The following is a 22,946-nucleotide window of genomic DNA, read 5'->3' on the forward strand; positions in this document are numbered from 1 at the left end:
TGATCTATGTGGATTCCAGGCTAGATATGTCTATATTTTGATTTAAACATATGAAACACATGAACTGCTTACAAAAAGTCCAGTGGAAACAAGCCCCATAAAGTTGTCATCTCAAAGTGAATTAATTCAAGTCAAGATATTAAGTGTTGCCTAACCCGTTTCTCCCCTTCAGGTAAAGTACTGTGATTAAAGGATGCATGTATTGCCTGTTCTCTCTCAGCAGTCAAAGCAGAAAGAACAGTCTTCACTTCATGCAACCTGTGGTCTGTTTTCTGTGGATCAGCTTCAACCTAGGAAGGGAGAGAAAGCACAGGACATCAGTATCTCAAGGACAAAGGGTGTAGAGATTAAAAAAAAAAAAAAAAAAGGAAAGAAAGGAAGGAAATAAACAGATATTTTAAATCACAGGACAAGGACTTAAAGCATATCTGTTTTGGCTCTGACAAAAAACACCTTCACAGAAAAAATCATTTGGCTTCATTGTCTCATCTTCTGTATGTAAAATGGACAATGTCAATTCATCTTTCAGATGTGCTCCTATGCTACACCTACTGATGCTTATGAATCATTTTGGGAAGACAATGGTAAAATAAAACACCAGAGTAAATGCCTCCATTCTGAACTTAATAAACAAGTGTTTCCTCTGCACCCATGACTTTACTAGGCAACTAGTCATTCGGAATTATTGTTAGCCCATTGTGTAACAGTCTTGAACAATAAGCATGTATTTCATTTTTCAGAAACAGAAGCTTGTACACTTCACAAATTAAGAATATTTTTTTTTCCATGCAAAACTACTCTGAGTTTTCCAGGACTAATATAGTTCCCTTGATAGAATTCAAGTGGCACTGTGATCTGAAACTCTTTTTTGGGCCTCCTCAGAGAGAGCTTTCTTCTGCTACAATGCCAAGAGAAAAGCAGTGGCACCCCTCAAGCTGACTTGACTTCATTACAAGGGAGAAAATGCTGCTGTTAGAGACTGTCCATGAAAATTAATCTGATCTCTGATCAAATATATTTGATGAACTGCTGTGCACAATACAGAAAACTGCTATGCACAATCCAGAGTTACTGTTTTACAGATTTTTGAAGATGACTGAAGTCATGCCTCCCCTGAGAAACACCATGATGGAAAAACTCCATAGGTCTTTATGCAACAGATAGTTCCTAAGCAGTGTTAACTTCAAATTCTTACCTGCTCTCTTGCTGAAGACAGGCTTTGGGTTAGCTCCTCTGATTTCTGATACAGATTACTTCCAACATTCTCACAAAGCTGCTGCCAGTCCAGTTCTGTTTGCATTTTACTGTGTTCCAGAATCCATTCTTGCTCAGCTGCCAGAGACAGTTGTTGTTGATATCTATAATACACAGAGCAAAGCTGTTGAGATTTCAGCAGGATAAATACTGAGGATGGTTTGGGCTGGGGTTTTTTTGTTTGTTGGTTGGTTTGGTTTTTTGGTGGTGGTGTTCATTTTGCTTTGAGGTTTTTGGTTTGGGTTTTGTTTTTGTTTTTTTTTTTTTAATCTCAGCCTCATTTGCTGTCCTCATCTTCTTTCCTTGTTCTGTTCTCCAAATACCTATTCTATCCTATCACACTCTTAAGTATTTTATTGGACAAAAGCATTTTAATTGCTTAGAGCTCAGCAGTCTCCTAGGGTTCATCTGTATGGGTATTTAGAATCAGCTTTGGAGGTCCCCTCAGTTCAAGCAGCATGAGCTGCTCTTCAACACCAATTCCACTCTCAGCAATACCATCCACAGCATGTTTCCAATTTGCTGATAAAGGAAATGAGATACAAAGAGCTAGGAACTAAAGTTGTTGGATTGTCAGGGTAAAATTCCTAAGATCAAAGGCTGCTGCATATACATACATTGAAAACACACTGTGGAAAAAGAGATGAGACAGGAGGTGCACAGAATGAGACAAACCTCATATTCAGAATGTAAGGGCTTTCAGGACAGGTTAAATTGTTACATGGCCGAGCTTTTAAAACACAAAGCTGTCAGGACTTCAGGATAGTCTTATGATTGGTTGTAAATTACTTTAGACAAAAGTCTTAGCCTTCTTTACCATTCTGCATCTTTCTGAAATTTGGCCAGCTGTGCCTCAACTTCTCTTCCTGTCTATGCATTGATTGAATTTGGAATTCTTTAGAGGCAGACTCCGTAGAAATCTTGATCAGATGAGAATCTTGGCCTGGGTTTAGTGCTATAATTTCTTCTTGAAGTCTACATACAAGAACAACCCCATTCCCATGTTAATACATACTTGTTTAAGACAATTAACAAAGCACATGATGCAATCTTGGATATAAAACTGTTCAATAACTTTTTTTTTCCTTTTAAATTAGGAGCTCAGAGGGACTTTTTCATGATCCAAATGCATATTGCAAACCTCGCATTTCCACCCATACAAAATGCAGGCCACCTAAGCAATTCTTTAGTTTCCAGTGCCCGCCTTGGACTGGCAGCTGCCTCCTTCCAGGCTGGTCATGAATAAGCTCTTTTCTTATGGTGTGTTGCTGCTCCTCTAGGTTCTCAGATACTTTCTCTTCCATGTGACCTCATTTTCTTGTTAAACCTTGAGGAGATGTTTCTTGATAATGTCAATCATACAACTAATGTTTATATGCATATATTGACATTTTTCTACAAATTTTCTTGCACTACTACTAATATATATAGAACACAGAACAGCCCAAGTTGGAAAGATCATCTGGTCCAAACTTTCAGGGGAAAGGGAGCCTAGATGAGATTATCTAGTACTCTGTCCAATTGTGTCTTGAAAACCTCTAGTGATGAGGACTCTGCCATGTCCCTGGGGCAGATGTTCTCACTGTAACAAAAAATAAATTCTTTTTTACATTGAGATGAAGCCTCTCCCAGTGCAACGTGTACCCATGGACCCTTGTCATCTCCACATCGCTCCTTGTGAAACAAGTGCCTCTATCCTCTTTGTAGCCATCTGTATGTAGTAGAAAACTGTAAAGAGGTCCCCCTGAACCTTGTCCAGGGAGAAAAGAGCAAACTCCTTCAGGCTTTCTTCATAGGGCAGGTTTCTCCAGCCCTCTGATTATCTTTGTGGCTCTCTCCAGTTGGTCCGTGTCTTTTTTCAATTGCAAGGACAGAACTGGACACAGTACTCCAGGTGTGGTATGTTTAACCATGAATTACTGTGAACTTTTCACCTAAGTTGGGCACAAAACCAGTAAGTATAATTTTCTGAATTTCTTTCATCGCAGCTTATGAAACAAGATAACTCAAGTTACTCACTGTCTAATAAGAGCATCTTTCTCTCTTAAACAAGCATTGTGACTCCATTCTCTTCTGCACAGCTCAACTTCCAGACTTTTATGTCTCATCTGCAGTTCTCTAATCTGCTTCTTCAACTTTTTAAATTGACTGACTTGGGCTTCTTTCACTGAAGCTGGCATCACATCTTTTTCCTTGGCAGCACGAGCTAGTTCTTCATGCCTAGAGTATGCAGAGAGACAAAATCAAGTGAGGTTTCAAGCCACACAAGCACATTATTTTTTAGTACTGTTGATTTACTTTATTAGCTTGGTTTGAGCAAATTCAAAGAATCGTTGTCAGAAACAGTGGAAACAGAAATCAATATCCGCTTGTCAGTGGAACAGGTTGTGAGGAGGTCTTTTGCAGTTGTTTTTCAAACTAAGAATGCCACTATTTAGTTGGACTTAGAACCAGAGCTGAATCTTTCTTATACCACTGCAGAGAGTTTAACTCCAATTTATCACAGAACTTTAAGTTTGTGATTAGCACAAAGAAGAACAGTATTTCACCTAATTATGGGATAAGGGTGATCCTAAAAATTTAGGTTGAAGATTTTTTAGGATTACTCATATTTTAATAGGTGAGCTACTCCATTCAACACACTTTTTTTGCCATACTGAAAATACTCTTCACAGTAATTGAACAACTGAAAGACAGCTATGGCCCAGGTATGAGACTGTACGAATCCATGGAACAAAAATGCTTCCTTGAATGTTCAGTTTCCATTCACAGATTAATTTCCTGAGCATGCACTCACACAAAAACAGAGGCCAGGTTTAAAATCAGACAGAAGCAACTTACTAGAAAAAAAGCCACTGAATAGCACCTATAGAAAACTCAAAGCTAAGAGTAAATAAAAAAGGAGACATGCAAGTAATAGCTGTATAATGCTCTTATTCTATGAAATTGACCCACATGTAAATTTTCAAAATATAACCAAATTTTTGGATATAAAGGATTAAAATAAAACAGAAGAAACAGAAATTGAACTATGAGTAAGTCTTGTTTCTTAAGGTTGAATTAGCCATGAGTAAAAACATAAAAGATAAAACCCCCAATAATACTCTCATTTGAATGAGTTATTTTCAGTCACTATATTTACAACCTGTTTGTAGAAGCTTGAGAAAGTATGAAGTTGTGACTGAAGCAACTGGACTTACAGGATGCAAGCCAAGTATGTGGAATATGACATCCCAAAACCAGCTGCACACTCTAGAAGTGGGATGAACTAATTTTTTCATTATATTTACTCCTTTTTGCAGTAAAGGCAGAAGGTACCACTGAACCATTAAAAATTCTAAGATAAAATTCTATTTTTAAAGTGAGACAGGTTACATCCAGAAAAAATGTAGCAGAATTATCCTGGATCCATGCAACTTTGGAAATATTTCATACAAACTGCTACCTCTTTCTGTCATAACAATATATATTACTAGATCAATTAATTCACGTACACTATCCCAAGCTGTTGCTAAAATTAGAGTATGTGTGGAAAAGTAAACTGAAAGTGTTATGGAGTGGTAGAGTCTGTAAAAAGCAGTTTATTTTGATCATAATCAAAAGTGTACAATACCAAGTATCTTTCACAGCAACAAAATCATTGAACTTATTTTCTTCCTCCAGTCTTGAATAAAAACATTCTGCTGTTTGCTGTGATTCTGGTGTTTGCACTCCAGTCTCTTTGAGGGCCTCCTGTTCTCTGGTCAGCAGCTTCACCTTAGAAAGGAGGAAAATAAGAATTAAGAATTCTAATGACAGCCTGATATAACCTAATTTTTTAAAAGATCCGGAGCCCTTATACAGTTGAAGTGACAACATCAGCTCCAGAATCAAACAAAATAATAAAGTTGTGTAGATTTTTTTTTGGGTGGTTCTTTTGTTTGTGGGGTTTTTTTTAAAATTTGTAATTAACATTTTGCATGGTATAAGCATTACATCAACAAAGCACTTTAAAACACCTTCCCCATAAGCTATAACATCTGCTGTTATTTATGTTTCTACTCCCACATTACTGCTAAACATTCATTTTGTATTCCTGTCCTCACCTATCACCTACATTAACATTAAACCTGCACACTACCCCTTCCTATCTCTGCCTAAAGTTCCTTTTATAGTTTTTTATTCAGTCACTTCTTGGTTTCCCCAGCAGCTGGCCTCACTAATACACAGGGGAAATGACTGTGTATGACCTCTCCTTCCCTTGCTTAACACCTCCACCACCAATTCAGGTGCAAATAATACATATATACACACACACACAAAATAAACAACTCAATATAGATAGTATGTTTCAGAAAGAAAGAAAAAGATAATAGTTTCTAGCACATAAGGCCTACTGAGAGCTATTACATGCAGATACAGCTGCAAGCAGCATTGGAAACTGAAACAGAGATACCTAATCAAGCACTCAGGTCTGAAAATTTGAAAGATTAAAGGTTTCTTATGAAGTACTATCAGAGTTACACTGCATCTCACAGAGTAAGCAATATGTGCAAATTTACATTTAGTAAGTATAATGCAGTTGTGGTTCCTTTGTTCATACTGAGCCATCAGCAGTTGTTCATGCTATCTTTATAGTGAAGACTGCAAGATGACAGTGTTTTTACATCCATTGCTACAGCAGCATCCTTTAAAGAAGGATCAAGAAGACAAGATAACAAAACCAGAAACTAAACTCCAGTTGTGTCAACTTTCAAGATGCAAGAACCCATGGATAACACTGATGGCCAGTCAACCTTTTGCTACCCTAGTAAGCCTTTGGCAAGGTGAAGTAGGCAGAAGTAATTTATTTTATTAGACAAAAATCATAGAATTATTTAGGCTGGAAAAGACCTTTAACATTATCAAGTCCAACCATTAACCTAGCACTGCCAAGCCCACCACTAGATCATGTCTCTAAGCACTGCATCTACATGTTTTTTAAATACCTCCAGGGATGGTCACTCCACTACCTCCCTGGGCAGCCTGTTCCAATGCCTGACCACCTTTTCAGTGAAGAAATTTTTTTCCCAATATCCAATCTAAACCTCCTGTGGCACAACTTGAGGCCATTTCCTCTTGTCCTATCACTTGTTATCTGGGAGACGACCAACCCCCACCTACACCCCCACCCCCTGAGCCTCCTCCTCTCCAGGCTGAACAACCTCAGCTCCCCCGGCCACTCCCCACCAGACTTGTGCTCCAGCCCCTTCCCCGGCCTTACTGCCCGTCTCTGGACTCGCTCCAGCACCTCAGTGTCCCTCTCCTAGTGAGGGGCCCAAAACTGCACCCGGGATTCGAGGTGTGGTCTCACCAGTGCCGAGCACAGGGAGACGGTCACTGCCCTGGTCCTGCTGGCCACACAGTTTAGGATAGAAGCCAGGATGCTCTTGGCCACCTTGGCCACCTGGGGACACCGCTGGCTCATACTCAGCCGCAGTCAGCCAGCATCCCTAGGTTCTTTCCGGCCAGGCAGCGTCCCGGCCGCTGCGCCCCCAGCCCGTAGCGCTGGTGTGACCCACGGGCAGGACCCGGCACTGAGCAGTGTTGAACCTCACACAACTGGCTTCCGCCCATCGGTCCACAAACTTGCCAATCTTTTAGGCATACCAGCCCCCTTTCTGAAAGCCAGTCTGCTTCTCCCAGTGCTATCAGTTCGTTTCATGTGAGAGGTTTTCCCCCTCTACCTATACACCTCGGTTTGTTGAATTATCAGTTAAACCACTGCTGAAGCAAGCGAACACAGGCACCAGAGAACCATCCAAGTAATGTCAGACGATGTTTAGCAAAGACAGTACAAGCAGAGAATACAGCTTTTGGAAGAGTGAATTACTCATTACTAGCCTTACAAGTATGAGACAAGCCTTTCAAAGACCTATATATAGTTTTTGGTTGTATAGGAAAAAAGCCACTCACTATGAATTAAGATGCATATCACAAATACCCCTGCTTCCTGCTATCCTGGAAACAATTAGCTCAATACATAAGTGAAGGAAAAACAGCAATAACAACAGAGTCATCTCTTCATGTGTTTCACACAGGAGTGACTTGGTATTATAATAACCACATTCATTCTATGAGTAAAGGGTAACAGTTTAAAAATGAGTTACCCTAACTTCATGGGACAGAACTAAGTCACTCATTTAAATTGTCTGCTTTTGAAACTTACATTCTCTCTTTTTAATTTCTGCATCAAATTCAGCTAGCAGTTCCTACAAGGGGATATAGGTAACACTAGTACAATGGTACTGATGGAAACACTGTATTGTCACAGGCTTTTTTAAACGCGATACAAGGAGTTTAATCCTTGCATAACCTTTCTTTGCTCTAATGAGGATGAAAAGGCACTGAATGAAACCTATCATCTGGCCTGTGGTAGGTCCCCCTAACACAACTTGTACAGCAAAAGGGAAATTTAAAGAAACACGTCAGCCAAATGGCATCCTTTGCAAAATAAGATCAGATTCCATAACATTAGGGGAAAAGGAAAAAAGAAAAGAAAAAAAGAAGCTTAAATTACAAACACCCACATACCCACCACCTTACAGACATTGAAGTACAATTCCTTTACAGATATCTGAGCATCTGCGATACATTAAAGACTATCCATTACAGAAATATTTGAAATTTATTTTAATGTTCAGAGGAGCAGAAAAGTGCTATATCTCCCCAGTGCTAAAAGTCGTGGGGGTTTTGGTTTGGTTTTTATTGGTGGTGGTGGTGCATGGGTTGTTTTGGGTTGGGTTTTTTTTCCCCCTTTTTTTTTTTAAACTGGACACTTAGCAAATGGGACTGAACAGTCCTGAGCTATACAAAAAGAAAACTAATTATTTCAGCTGGTTTTGCCACAAATTAGATTTTTAAATATAGAATAACAAATATTAACAGAAGTTAAATTTATATTATAACTGTATGGATAAAGGGATATTGATTATTATGTATAACCTACTAAAACAGTTAGGACATCCATCATCAAAGAAAGTAGACACTTGCAAACCACATGAAAAAAAAAGATTCTAAAGGTACATCATCATAAAGACTTTCAATCACTAGTCTAAGCTTTTTGTTTAAGTTAAGGAAAACAATTCACTACTATTACAAGGGAAAGTTTTGCCTGTAGTCAAGAGGCTTTTAAAATGGGTACTGAACACCTGCAGAACTACTAAAAAGCTAAGAAACTATAGCCTTACTGAAAAGTTGTCTGAAAAATACTACCATGTCTGTATCTGGAGATAAAGTGACAAAAGGGCTACTGGGAGATAGGAAGCTATGGGAAAGACATGTTCCAACCCCTGCCCCTGTATAGCTGTTGAATATTAATTTAAAGGAAGATAATCAAAATAGTTATATTGTTTGTCATATTTGGAAAAACAAAAATCTGTTGTTAGAGGACTTAACATTTCTATCCCAAGTAAGAGCAGTACTACAGAATGGTCATCCTGGCATGAAATTCTTCCAAAGTAACACTGCTAGTTATTTGGAGTCCAATGCACAGGAATTAAAGACACCAGTGAAGAAAACACTAAAGTATGAAACTCATTCTTCACAACACCTATGTTTCATATGTGTATGAAAAACTGGATGTAAGGGAGCCATGGATTTTCCAGAAATTAAACTGTTGCAGTGAGTGCCCGTTCAGGTGCCTAGACTGATAAACTATTAAAAACAGTGTTTATGAGATACTACTTCCAGGAATTCAATTGATAAATCACAATTGCAACTTGAAAACAAGAAGCTGAGGTCACAAGGGGTTTTGGCTAATTGATGCAATATCACATGTCAGGTTAAGGGGAATCACCGCAAAGCGACCCCATGGCAAGCACGTAAGATGAGCTGCTTTAGTTGTAAGTCATAAACAATTGGTGATACTACACCGGAGGAAAAAAACAACTAAGTTAAGACAAATAGCATGTATTAGCTGATGTACCCTTGTGCTTGCATAACAGCAGTTAATCAGCTTTATCATTACAGTTTAACCACACAGCACACAGAGATAACTTCTAAATCAAGCAAGTAATCAAGTGTTGTTCAAGTGAGAAGTAGTCATACTCCATTGGGTAGGTTCCCAAACTGTCTTTAGGAAGCCCATGTACAAGAGACTCCTGGAGGAAGATGGGTTATTTTTAGCAGGAATACTATACTGAGGGCAGCATGATTTGAATTGGCAGGTGTTGGGTGCAAGATGTCATTGCCTAATAGTTTCTTTTACCACTTCCATTTATATTATATATTGGTTTAGTTGGCAGACCAAAAATTAACCATTCTAATTCTAATGATTAAATACATTCATATGTAAACAGTTAAAAGTAATTTTAATACCAAATACATTTTCATATAGAAATGAAGAAGGAAGGTTTTGTTGTTCTTTAAAGTTTGTAATATATAGAGAGGTGGTATAATGCCCCCCACCCTCCTAAGGGATCACAGTTGAAGGTCAAATTTCACAGTTAGTAAGATTATGTTATGATTAAAGGATAGCAATGTAAGTGGCAGATGGGGGGAGGGGGGGAAGCCTTGTAATTAAGAGTACAACAAACAATGTACACTTACCCGTCTTGCCTAAGGCTGCCTCTGCTTTCTAGACACTGAGCTTTCCTGCAGTTTCAAGGCTAACAAATACAGCCTTGTGCTGCCTACACAAAATAATCCTACACAATCTCAGGTTACTAAACACATTCTTAACAGTTCCTTACAAGGGGCAGCTGCCAGACAAGCAAAGCAACAGCCACTACAATAGTAGTACGCAATTTTCTAAGCTGTCACTGCAAATCTCATCAATTTAAGCAAAAGAAAAGGCAAAAATAAAGGCTTATACAACTACAGCAATGTCAAACCAGAACATTGTAATTTAAAGAAAAATGAAATTTAAAAGGTTGAAAACTGAATTGCTACAATACAATACCACAACAATGCAACATGGTTTCTCTATATTCTTATACCTGTTTCGGACAAGCAAGCTCTCCTTCCAGTTCTTGGATTTTTCTCTCCATGTAATGCTTCAGGTTCACATACTCTGCATTCCTAGAGCTATAAACAAAAGTAAATTTGCATTAAAGACCATATCCGGTGACCTAATGAGGCATCTGTATGTAAAGTTTTTTGAAAAATAACACATAAATATAAATACAAGATGCTATAGTTTCCTAAAGAAAGTCACCACAGAATTTTTTCTCATAAGTCAGTTGAAACCAATTATAACAGTATATGCCATTTCTCAAAACTACACTTCAAAAGTTAGTTGCACAGGAAATAGCAAGGATCTGATGAGAAATAGTGCAAAATTTCCACTAAGTCTATCAGAGTTCCTCCTACACTCAAAAATTTCTGCTGCATAAGAATAAATTGCAAAACAAGGGCTGCCTAGTGGAAATCTGAGCTTTTAGATACATTTAAAAACAGAAGCAGTTCTGTATCTTTTCCTTTCCTCCCCCCCAGTATTTTTACTTGCTATTAACAAAAAAAAGTTTCTCTGAGATATAGTGGAAGAATACTAGTAAGGCCAGCATTTCAAACAAATTCAAAGAGCTGATACAGCTACCGGGACCAGTTAAGTTCTCTAATGGTACACTGAACCTTTTCAAGCTCTGGATTCACCTGTGCAAGACTCAACAGCCTTGGTGCAGCCTCTTACGCAGCCAAACACATCTGAATTGGCACTGTGCTGTTCTGCAGCTTCCTGGTTGCTTTCAGCTCTATACTGCAGTTATTTTATGTAGCTGAATGACTGCTACATTTGGTTAGATAAGGCTGATCACATAATTACTACATAGACAGAACTGCAAACTAGAACTGGAGTCACAAACAGCTAAATGCATATTCACTTTCATATTCTGCTACATTTTGCTTTGAAATGTACACTTCACCTGAATTAATGTGAATTCTATAGCCAACAGTTACGCATATAAGTAAAGTCTAACGGAAGTGTCACTTCAGTGTAGCCTAGACAGGCACTTGTACACCTCCCTTGTTCATCCCACAACTCTCCAGGGCAAGGCATATAGGAGCTGCACTGCTCCATGATCAGTATGCAGCTCAGTCTGGCAAAGAGGCAGTTCTGGATGTAAAAGACTGGGGGTAAAATTCCTCCTTCCATTCCCAAAGGATATGCTCCATATGATTCCTGAACTGACTATAAATGAATTTGCAGGTGCTCCAGAACCACGGTAATATCAATCAGTGACCTTTAAGGAATTCCAGATCCATGTACAGATCATTTCTAATAACAAAAAAAAGGTATCTAGAATTTATCCACCCATCTCGACATTATAAATGCCATGTGACCCAGAATGCGTTACAGCAGTTACGATTTTAAACATAAAATCCCAAAGACGCTGTTATATCTGAAGACAGTAGTTCTATTAAATGCTTACTTCTTGGTATCTGCCTGCACAGCATTTATTCCCCTTCCTTCACAAGGTTTAGAAGTCTATATAGAATAACAAAAATTAGTGAGAATGGCCAAACTAAACAAGCGTACTTCTTTAGCTTTCTTCATCTTTTAATAAGTTGTATTAGTCATAAATCTCGGTCCTGTGATTGGATGGGACCCAACAGACTTCTTTCCTTCACTGAGGCCTATCAGAGAAGGTGGGAAAAAATGTATTTAAGGGTGTGCAAACCCAACTCCTATCATAAGATGTTTGCAATGGCTTAAAATAATTGAAAGGCTGAACTGTTTGTGTTGAATTCACAGTGCAATACAGCAACTAATGTCTAGTAACCGTAGATATTACTGACATTGATACCGTTATCATTTGTCCCCTCACATACACAGAAGGCAAGTGCATCTTGACATAACACACAGGAGACACATCACAATACTTTCAGATTCACCTCATTTCCCACAGGCATTCCAGCATACAAGGCAAAATCATTTCCTTCTGACAAATCCTTTTCTGCTCCCCACGCTATGTTTCCCTTATAATCATACCATCTCTGCCCACTGATATCATCTCCCAAACATGCACCATTGTAAATTATGTAGGGACACACCACATGTTTAAGAGCATCACTTTCACTTAATGCTACCCTTTCTCCATCATGTTGCCGGAAATCAGACAAGTCACTGTGGAAACCAAGATATAGAGGATGTAAAGACAGTCCAAGTCACTTCTGTTAGCCCTCACTCTATCCATGTTCTGGGTATTCCCCTCTCAGAATAAATAATTTTATCACCATGCTCAAATTGCTCTGTATGAATGATGCTACTGCTTTATGCCAATCCAAATGTATCTTAAAGCATCTAAATTTCTCTCTTCCAGCATACTACTCTAAGGAGGTCACATCTCACCTGAAAAAACATTCCAGCTCTAATTTATATTCTTCAGTGTGCTGTCAATAGCGATAATGAAGTTTGGATCTTTTTCTTCTTTCCTTGACAAGCATTTGCTCTACTTTATCCCATTGCATTCTAAGGTCACTGATCTCTGCCTGTTCAGCATTTCTGGGTGTTTTCAGATTAGTGGGACATCATAGTGTTTTAACTCTTTATCTCTCTCCTATAATTCTTAGGTTATAGACATTTTCTTCTTTTAATTTATTAAATTTGACATGCATGCCTTGGAGTTGCTTTTTGACATCCTGCAGCATTTTCTTTTGACATGGCATGTAGCTCTTTCCCTTTCTGTTTCTTTCCACTGAAGGAGATAGTTCAGTTCTTTCTGCATTTGTAACACTACCATAAATCTGAAACAGGAGCTGGCAGAAGACAGTTAAGAGTCATAACTAATACAAATCAAGTATCTTGTCAGTCCCAATCTACTGCATAGCTGATAATTAATTACCAGGGAATTTTAAGTTTAAATTGTAAAGTTTCCTGGACCATCAGGCATTGGTCACTTCTACAAGAAGAATTGACTTTTATTTATAGTCCTGCATTGTCCAAGGATAAGACTTTTCAAACTAGTTATGAAATGCCACTAAATTTTGGGGTGGGAAAACATAATTTTCTGCTTTCTTTATACAGATTGAAAATAAAGTCATAAAAAGATTCAGTGACTGTAAACTGCACAAGTATTTCCCTCTTCTTGAAGACATTTACGACAAGGCAGATCACAGACCAGCCTTCTCTTATATCAACTACTGTGCCCCATTTGTCTTCCTCTCCCACGCTTACTCACGGGACTACAAAGCTACTGTTCTGTCCACAGTTAAATCCACCTTGAAGTTACTCTTCAGAAAGGCCAACAGGTATGAGGAAATTGCTGTATTTCAGTAACATATTAAGCCTACCTTTAAAACTAAAAAGAAAACAACATAGAGGTTGTGCTTTTACTGATAAAACCCTTTACCTGCTTCACTTCCACCTCTTCCTATTGTTTATTCTCTATATTTGCCTCATTTCTAATTATAAACTCTGCAGAAGAAAACCCCCATTATTTCTAACCACCATGGTTCTATTAAAAAAAAGAAGAAGAAGAAAGAAAAAAATGATGGTAATTTTTTATTAGACCTCTCCAGAGATTTGGGAAAATCCCAAATCTCTGGGAAAATCTCTGGAGTCAATACAGCTTCTCTCACCATACAGTATTATTCTGTGCCAGTGGTTACAGATAATACCATCTGGATAACCACAGGGATGCAGAGAACAAATCAGATAAGCATGCCTTTCAAACAGTGGCTCTTTAATCTCTTTAAATGAAAGAGCAATTTCCAGATCAGCAAACATGATGCAGTACTCTATGCTAAAGGATGCCACAATTTAAACAACATTTTTCTTCACAAACAAGCTAGACAACTCTAATTCTCTAGGATCAAAATCGTTGTCATGTTCAGTCTCTGATCGTTGAACATGACAAGTATAAAAAAAATAATCAAGCTTGTTCTTCCCAGGTACATTGAGTAACAAACACTGCTAGAGGACACAGTGATCTTGTGGTCTTTCAGGTCTGCTGGCCCAGACTTCACATTTATCCCTAAGGCAATGAAAATAAAATGTTTTCTCTTCATATTCTGCTTCTTGTTGGCAATCTTCAAATTGTGCTATCGTACAGAAAATAGTGTAAGTAGTACCTTCTTCTTCATGTGGGTAAGCACAAACAGGTATTTTTTTGTCGAAGTCACTGTTGTGGATATTCATGAACAGTACTGCTTCCCTGCCTATAACATGCAGGGTTTAAGAAAGATTTGTTCTTTCTATATCTCCCTTTTGGTTACCGTTGCTCCAAATGCATCTGATGGCTAAAAAGATGGTTAAAAAGATTAACTAAATCTGACTTCCCCCATCCACCCCAATTATAAATACATTGAAGATAAAAAAATGCCTGTGAGATGCTTTCCGGACTCAAGGCACTCGAAGAAACTATATTCAGTCTATATCCATCAAGGTATCAAAATACTTCTGTAAGTGCCTTTTAGAAGCCCAACTTATGCTTCATTTGCTAAAACTAGCAATACATTATTAAACAAGACCTTTGCATAAGGAATCAAAAACAAGACCACAGCTCCAGCTTGTTACTTCCTTGCAATCACCAAACTGAAGTCACAACTTTTCTTGGAAAGGGCTGGTTAAGAAAAATGTTACTTCTTTTACAATCTCTCTCTACAATTATCGTAAAATTAAAAGGCATCACATAGTTTCCTGTAAAAACATCCCTCCTCCCTAACTCCATACATCTCACTTTAATGGCACTGGCAAACTGAAAGTGGTATCCTGAGGTGAGTCTGGGTTACATATAACATAGGAATCATTCATTTCATATAATAATATGAACGAATGAGCCTTCCTGCAATTTCAAGATATATAGCTTTTCACCACAGAGAGCTGCATTTCTTAGAAATGCAGATTAATAGGGGATAAGGGAGCATTTTGCCTTCGATAGCAGCAGTATTTGTAATAGCAAGTTAGTTTCAATAAGGGCCATAATGGAAATAACAGTGTAATTTTAAGTATGTTGCACCAATTGCCTGGATGTCTTATAGTCAAAAGAACAGTAAACCTATATATGATGACATTAAAACATGACTTAGGAAACAGCATACATGTTAGCAAGAGTCATCGTACAACAAGCACAGCTTATCTGTATAACCTAAACAGCTAAGATCCCCATTACAATCCAACCACTTACTTCAAGCATATCCAGAAAGAGGTGATAGATTGTAACAGCTGTTCCCCCATGTAAGACCCTGATGGGACTCGTATCAGCCTCCTTAGAAAAGGAAAATGATGGCTTGGCTGTAAATCACACACAACTGAATGCAGTTGGCACATCTGATTCAGTGGAGATTTTGCAGCTCTTTACTACTGAAATGCTACAGGAAGCTGGATGCCACATTTGAGCTAGTCACCTCTCAATCACATAAAGAGAGAAAGGTGATATGCAAGAACATTTCAGACTAATACTTGAGAACCTTCAGACTTCCACACAACCCGTATTTGTCAAAGAGGTGTAAAGCTTTAAAATTTCATTCGAAGATAAAGAAGCTGCTTCTTCCTTGCTGTCCTTACTGTGCCAAGAACAACATGTGCATAACAGACCAGCAGAACTAAAGTGCGATCACTTCTCTCCCTTTCAAAACTACAGAAGGGGATGAGAAAGAAAATGCCACACAGCCAGTATCAGCAAAGTATCTCTAGCCACAACTGTTTGCCTTGAGGAAGCAGTGACAGAACAAAGACCGCCTGAGTGGAAAGAGCAGCACACAGTGAAAAAGCTGTGCAAGTCATGATGACACAAGCAGTCAGCGCAGGCCACAGCCACACCGTTAAGTAATTGTTGGGAAAAAAAAAAAAACCCGCACAGGAAATCATGTCAACACAGTTCCAAGAAAAAAACAGGCAACTGGTGACACAAGTTAGCATCACTCATGCATGGTCTCTTTCTTTACTGGTAGTCGCTGGTTTGCTATTTACCTTAGAAGTAAGTTTAGGCATTTAAAACAGCAAATAAACATCATGCATTTTACAATCTGATCAGAATAGATTTTACATATATATATATATATACATGTATATATCTCAGAAGCAGGGTATAGGATAAGGACCAGTAACATACAAGAGAAACCTGGGATGCTAGACATCAAGCTGGGGCCCAGTGGGTACTGCTGCACGGTGCAGGATAGCCCAATGCCAGGCTCCGCATCAGGCATAAAGGACCGTGTAAGTAAAGGCAATGTATGGTGGGAAGAAGGAATTGCCCCCGGACTCAGAAACGGGCACGTGTTCTAGAGAGCATCCAGCAATACAAACTGGAGCCGTGAGGGAGCACGGACACAGAGCCCCGGAGCACCTCAAGGCCGCGGGATGGGACAGCCACACGGCCCGGAAAGGGAAGGCGCTGGTCAGTCAGGGGCCCAGCGCCGTGCAGGGCGGGAGCCAGGGCAATCCCTGCGGCGGGGCAGGCCCCCGGGGCAGGGCGAGTTCCCCCGCGGGGCCCAGGGGCTGGCTGGCAGGCAGGGAGGGAGGCGGGCCGCAGGCCGAGTGCCGCGGACCAGGCCCTGGGTAGGGGGGGGGGGGCGCGGCACACGGCAGCGCAAGGCGCCGCTGGGGCCGCAGGGCAGCACACGGAGGGCTCTCGGCAACCGGAAAGGTGCGGAGAGACGGCGGGTGCCCAGAGAGAAGAAGGGGCGCAAGGCCGGAGCTCTGCGGCACAGGCCACAGCACAACGGGCCCCCGATGGCGCCCGCGGCCTCAGCTGGGCTCCTCCCGGCACGCACCTGCACCTCCCCGCGCTCGCGGCGGCGGGCCGCACCCCACGGCGCGGCTGGCGGACCGGTCCCCATGGTAACCGGTGGCCCCAAGCGCACTTTGTGGCGTGCACCGCTGCCGGCCAATCAGCGCGCTGCCGGCCCCGCCCTGCCCCCGCGCTGGAGCCACCCGCTCCGGCCAGCCCGCCCCGCCCCGCCGCGCCCCCGGCCCGGCGTCGCCCGGGCTCTCGCTGCCTCCCGCCCGGTTCAGCGGGCCGGTGCCTCTACGTTCCTCTCGCCGCGATCGCTTCCAGCTGCCGGGCACCGTGTTCTCGCGTTTTTCCCATTTCCCCCTGGCTCTTACATACAGCGGCTCCCCGTGTGCATGCTGCGCTGTGGTCCCAGGCTCCTCACGGCACCCCCCACCCCCGAAACCACGCTTGTTCCATGCTCTCAAACCTCATTTTCTTTTTCACTTGTCTTCCTATACGTCCCGTTTAGCAGCCTGTTCAGTGTTAGCGCTTTCCCTGGCGCAGGCCAGGAGGGGGGCCCTGGCCCATTCTAAGAGTAGCTGCTGGGAAGGGTCGCAGCTCCCCCGAGCGCCCACTGCGTCCTGTGAGAAGCCTGAACAAGCTCAGGCCGGCCCGCAGCGCACGGCCGTGCCGCACAGAGCACTGCTACCGCGGTATTTAATTATTTCTAAACGCATCTACGGAGCAAAGCGGGGGCGCGGCCTACGTGACGCAGCGGCCGCGGGCCTGGCCGCGCGCTCCCCTCGCCCCCCCCCCCCGCTCCCGTCACCCGCCCGCCGGGAAGCCACGGGGCGACATAGCCGCGGCGCGGCCTGGCGCTGCCGAGCCCCTGCATCGTGGCAACGGCTCCCCCAGCCGAGAGACCCCTCAGAAACCTGGACGCTGTGGCATTACAGCAGAAGCACGCTAATTGAAAGTAAGTCGAGTATTACCAGTGGTTCTTAGGTATCTTTCCTCAGGTCATCAGAACAGAGCTGGATTTCCTCACCCCATGGCATCTGAAGGAAGGAGGGGCTTATTTCCATCAGTAACTGTTACTGAAAATTAGAATCAGTTTGACTGATTTTACTTTTGACTAAACCAAGTACGAGTTTGACTAATTTGAATTTTGAAATAAATCGTTTCACTTAGCTACATGAAGTGTATCTACACATAACTTCAGAATACCAGTTATTAAAGGGATTTAGTTCATTTGTTTACATGAATTTTAAACCTCTGGTTTAAAATACAACAGTGAAATCCGGCTTCAGATGATCTTCCAAATCTGAGCACACAAAAATTACCATGCACAATGCCTGCAGCGGGCTTCTCAAAGCTCTCAGAAGCAGCACACAGCAGGCGAATGCCTGAATCTGTTAGACTGATGGCATCCTCCTTTTACTTAGGTCTTGCCCCAGAGCTGCCTAACCTACGAACTGCCTTATCTTTTGCAACACTTCCTCCCCCCCCAGCCTTTCAAATTAGCTGTCATCTTCCCCAGGGTACCTTCAGACAGCCCCCAGTCACGTAGTTAAATGCACGTCAGTTCCCCAAATGAGTCACTGCTGGCTTCTAGTGATTCAACAGTGCCCGAAATAGGTACATTTTAAGGTAAGTCTTAATCTTAGCTGTGAGTCAGAAAGATTATAGTCTACACACTACAGATTTTGGGATCAGTGTAGAAACCTGTGTACATCTAGAGGAATGCAGAAAATGTCTTGGTTTCATAGATGGAAATGAAAGGAAACCTTTTTCCATTTTAGCAAAAATGAACAGGAATTTAGAAGAGGCAGATTTTCTGTTCTTTTCAAACATTGGTGAGTTAGGTAAGATTTTGGCTAAAGGCTGATTCCAGCCACCTTTAGAACCACCTTCAGGGTCACAACTTCTGAATACAAGTCTTTGGCCCCATCGGGGTACAGTGAAATAGGAACACTTTTGAGTAGCTTCACAAAGAAAGAAAGAGAATGGACCCACCCTCTGAAAATGCTGCATTTTAGAGAGGAAAAGCAGGGTACATCCTGGCTACAAATATACTACTAAGCTCAAAAGCACTTTTAAGTGTCCAGTCCAAAGTCTATGTCCAACTTATCATGCCTCAACTCCATAACAAGGCAAGATCCAGGATCACACAAACTTCGAAGTTTTTGAAGTACACAGTTCTTCTAAGTAGTAGTATGAAGACACAGGCCACATGAGAGCTATGGTACACTCCAAAGATGCTTACCTGGACAACCAGAGGAACAGATTTATGAGAAACATCTTGTGGGGGCTCCATAAGTGAATATGTACATAGTCTACCATGATGAAACATGAAAATTAAAATGTGATTCAGAAAAGCCTTTCTTTCAAGTGCAGCTTTTCTTCAAATGAATAGCCTTATTTCCACAGAACCCCAAGGAATGTATTTGGCATACAGTACACAAACAATAAATACAACAAATTCAGAGATAGCATTTTCTAAATAAAAGATTTTCTAAATAAAAGCAGCTTACCTTATAGCTTGCAAAGGACTCCAGAGGAGTTTTTGATCCCCTCTGAAGTTTGAGTGCTGTTATTTAGGAACCAAATGACACATTTAAACTCTAATTTCATCACAGGCTAGAAGAATTTGATTTCCATGTCTCTTTTCCCCATATCTACCTGTACAACAACTATATACATCTTTGTAGGTACAGTTCATGTTCCTCAACTGCATCTTGAGAATCATACAAAAAGACCTTATTTTCATACTTGCTTTAGAAACAAACTAAAAATTACTGAAACCTCAACTCTAAATATTACTGGCCTTTCTGCAATAAAGATCTTACAAGGGTTCTTTGTACAACATGGTCTGCTGCATTTACCTTTTGAATCCAAGGCAGAGGTGCATACATTGCTCAGTGCAGTTAGCCATGTACGAAACTGTTTGAAGTGTTCAATGTTACTCTTAACAGTCTTAAAAACACTGCAGTGAAAATCCATAATTAATACAACAGACTCCATTCAAGTGCAAATAAGATAGCCTTAATACCAAAATATCTATAAAAGCTTAATAAGAATACATGTTTACAGGCACTTTTAAGGTAATATTTGGGACTCACCTACGAACTGCAGGAATGGCAGAGTACAGGTGAAATTTGGAACAGGGAACAGCAACCACTCAAAACTGTTAGGCTACACAGAAGCATTTCTACAGCTCAGGAGGGGCTAGGGAAGACACTTGTAATCAGAAGCCCTAAGTTCCAGAGCAATGAAGCTTTGTACTAATTTCAGCTGCCTTCTTCCTATTTATACTCCATAACAACAATATTCTAGTCACTTCTGCCTTTCTGGAAGCCTGATCAGGTGAAAATTTCCAGCATTCTCTGACTGTCTTTATTGATATGAAATGGCAAATAGTTATTGGATTCACTACATCACTCTATTTTTAATGGAAACAATCTAGGAATCTCATGAAGCTCAACAAAGGAAAACATAAAATCCTGCACCTGGCAAGGAATAGCCCCATGCACCTGCACAGCCTGGGGGCCAGCCACTTGGAAAGCTGAGGGTCCTGCGTAAAAGGAACTGACCATCAACCAGCAATGTGCCCTCTGATTCAGTATCCAGAATATCATTAGCCTTCCTTGCTGCAAAGTGCAAAATAAAAAATAACAAAGTCAAATGAAATACGTAAAGGAACACACCAGGATCCTTCCATATTTGGAAACCCATGAGGAATTGTGGACTTTTTAGGGGAGAGTTGGTGGAATCTTGCATCTATTATCTATATCCATCTATAACCTAGCAAAATTATACTTCCCTATCAAGAATCCCCTTTAGCAAGAAACTAAACTGAGACTTTCACTCAAAGCTCTTTTTGTAGTTATATGCCTCAAGTCACTGCATTTTGAGTTGTCTTTGCTGCACTTCAATATTCCCTCTACTCATAAGTGTACTGCAGCATATTTAATGCTTAAACAAATGCAAAATAACTCCACCTAACAGACAGGGGGTTTGTGCCTTCATCTCAGTTCCAAGTGTTTATGCCTATGCAGATTCTGTGCAGGCTTCTGCAAGCACAGCAACACTGTGTTCTGCTCACTTACACTACTGCCTTGTTGAATAGTGAATCAAATCCAATGATCTGGGTGCTGATGTTGAGGGGTGTCATTTACCCTGGCACGTCATCCTCTAAGAACACATATCTTTCAGAAAACACTTTCTCCAAAAACAGTGGGAGCTGTCAACTACAAAAGTGAGACCACAGACCACTGGTCGCTGTTCTCAGCAGCTGGTCTATTTCTATGGATGGCCACTTTTGAAAAACAGACCAGCTGCAGTGACACTCCTCTGGCTCTAGGGAAAAACCCAACTCTTAAATGGTGTGAGTGTTCCACAACTGAGCACTAACCAAAGAGTGTATGTCGCAAGGGTGACTAGGCTGCAGAGAGATGGAGGCTTTGGTAGGGATGATGCTGACAGATGTGAAGGACACACCAGTCCTCTTTTTGGTCTTTTCAACATGTTTGGCTAACACTGCTTTTCTTACCTAGCCTCTCATATCTTTATAGTAGCTATAAGAGATACTGATGGTTTAGGTATTTTGACAACTTCCACTTTTACTGTTGCTCCTCCCAGTCCTAGGCACCTCTGTCCCTCCTGAAAATACCTTCACAAAGTACATACCTCTAAGTTTTGAATTAAAAATTCTACTGGTGGCTATACATTTCTGTGATGTAGAGATTCAAGTAAAGTGCAATAACAAAGCAGAAGATTTTGCAGGATGGAAACATCTTCCTGAAGAAATTAGTCAGAAGGTGGGGTCATGACAAACAGAACTGTCTCCCTCTCAAAAACTGCTGGAGTTTTTCCAGTCCTTTGGGACTGGCAACGAAGACTACACTTCCTTTTCCTGGAGAACCAAGATTACCTGTAAAGACATGTAAAAATGTCTTCAGGCGCTAGGGTCCATGAATTTTGCTGGGCCTCAGGCACTGCACTGCTTGCTTCAGAAACTCCACAAGAATCAGTGGTTTTGCTCTTCCGTAATTCCCTTCATCTGGCCTGTTATCGAATGGCCTAAATTTGGGTGATGGTAGACAGTCAAAACCTGCTTTTACTGGTCTTTAAGATTAGCAATGTATGTCCCACTGGCTGTATGCTGTCTACCCCAAACAAACCATCCAGCCTTGCTCATCTTTGCGCATTACTGCAATGAATCCCTAAGTGGGTACAAATGGGTACTACAGCAAAAACTGAATCAAAAGCCAAAGCAAACGTAATGTGCATGGGAAAGAAAGTAACTTCTGTGGTGTCAAAAGAGTTTCAGATTCTTCCTCTGTATTTCACCAAGTACATTCTAAAATATTGGAAGCTACTCATCTGTGCAACACCATAGCTCTCAAGACAGTATCGGTTGGGACCCTACCCTGGTGTACGTCTACACAGGTTGTAGGAATCACAGAATCATTTAGATTGGAAAAGACCTTTAAGATCATGGACTCCAACTGTAAATGCAGGACTGCCAGGCCCACCACTAAACCATGTCCCTAAGCACCACGTCTACATGTCTTTTAAATATCTCCAGGGATGCTGACTCAACTACTTCCCTGGGCAGCCTGTTCCAGTGCTTGACAACCCTTTCAGTGAAGAAGTATTTCCTAATATCCAATCTAAACTTCCTGTGGCACAGCTTGAGGTTGTCTCCTTTCATCCTGGTGCTTGTTACTTGGGTGAAGAGACTGACCCCCCCCCTCGCTACAGCCTCCTTGCAGGTAGTTGTAGAGAGTGAGAAGGTTCCCTCTGAGGCTCCTTTTCTCCAGGCTAAACATCCCCAGCTCCCTCAGCTGCTCCCTATCAGATGTGTGCCTCAGCCTCTTCCTCAGCTCTGTTGCCCATCTCTGGACACGCTCCAGGACCTCAATATCTTTCTTGTAGTGAGGGGCCCAAAACTGAGCCCAGGATCCGAGGCGCAGCATCACCAGTGCCGAGCACAGGGGGACAATCATGCCCCTCTAAACTAGGTTGGGTGCTGTAAGCACCCAGGGGAGTGGGGCACCAGCTGCCAAACTGCCA

General features: G+C 41.2%; 1 protein-coding gene across 1 annotated transcript in view; it reads right to left on the minus strand.

The window, feature by feature from the left end:
* CCDC57 (coiled-coil domain containing 57) overlaps positions 1-12,314 on the minus strand; it is a 37,881-nt gene extending 25,567 nt beyond the window's left edge. The window contains exons 1-6 of the mRNA XM_055795124.1: positions 12,301-12,314; positions 10,212-10,299; positions 4,868-5,010; positions 3,274-3,474; positions 1,196-1,358; positions 156-290 (exon numbers count right to left, since the gene is read on the minus strand). Of these exons, the coding sequence (XP_055651099.1) occupies positions 156-290; positions 1,196-1,358; positions 3,274-3,474; positions 4,868-5,010; positions 10,212-10,299; positions 12,301-12,314 (744 nt within the window). The remainder of the gene's footprint in view (positions 1-155; positions 291-1,195; positions 1,359-3,273; positions 3,475-4,867; positions 5,011-10,211; positions 10,300-12,300) is intronic.
* Between the last annotated feature and the right edge of the window lie 10,632 nt (positions 12,315-22,946).

The sequence above is a fragment of the Falco peregrinus genome, chromosome 2 (genome assembly GCF_023634155.1).
Source record: "Falco peregrinus isolate bFalPer1 chromosome 2, bFalPer1.pri, whole genome shotgun sequence".
NCBI classification, from domain to species: Eukaryota; Metazoa; Chordata; class Aves; order Falconiformes; family Falconidae; genus Falco; species Falco peregrinus.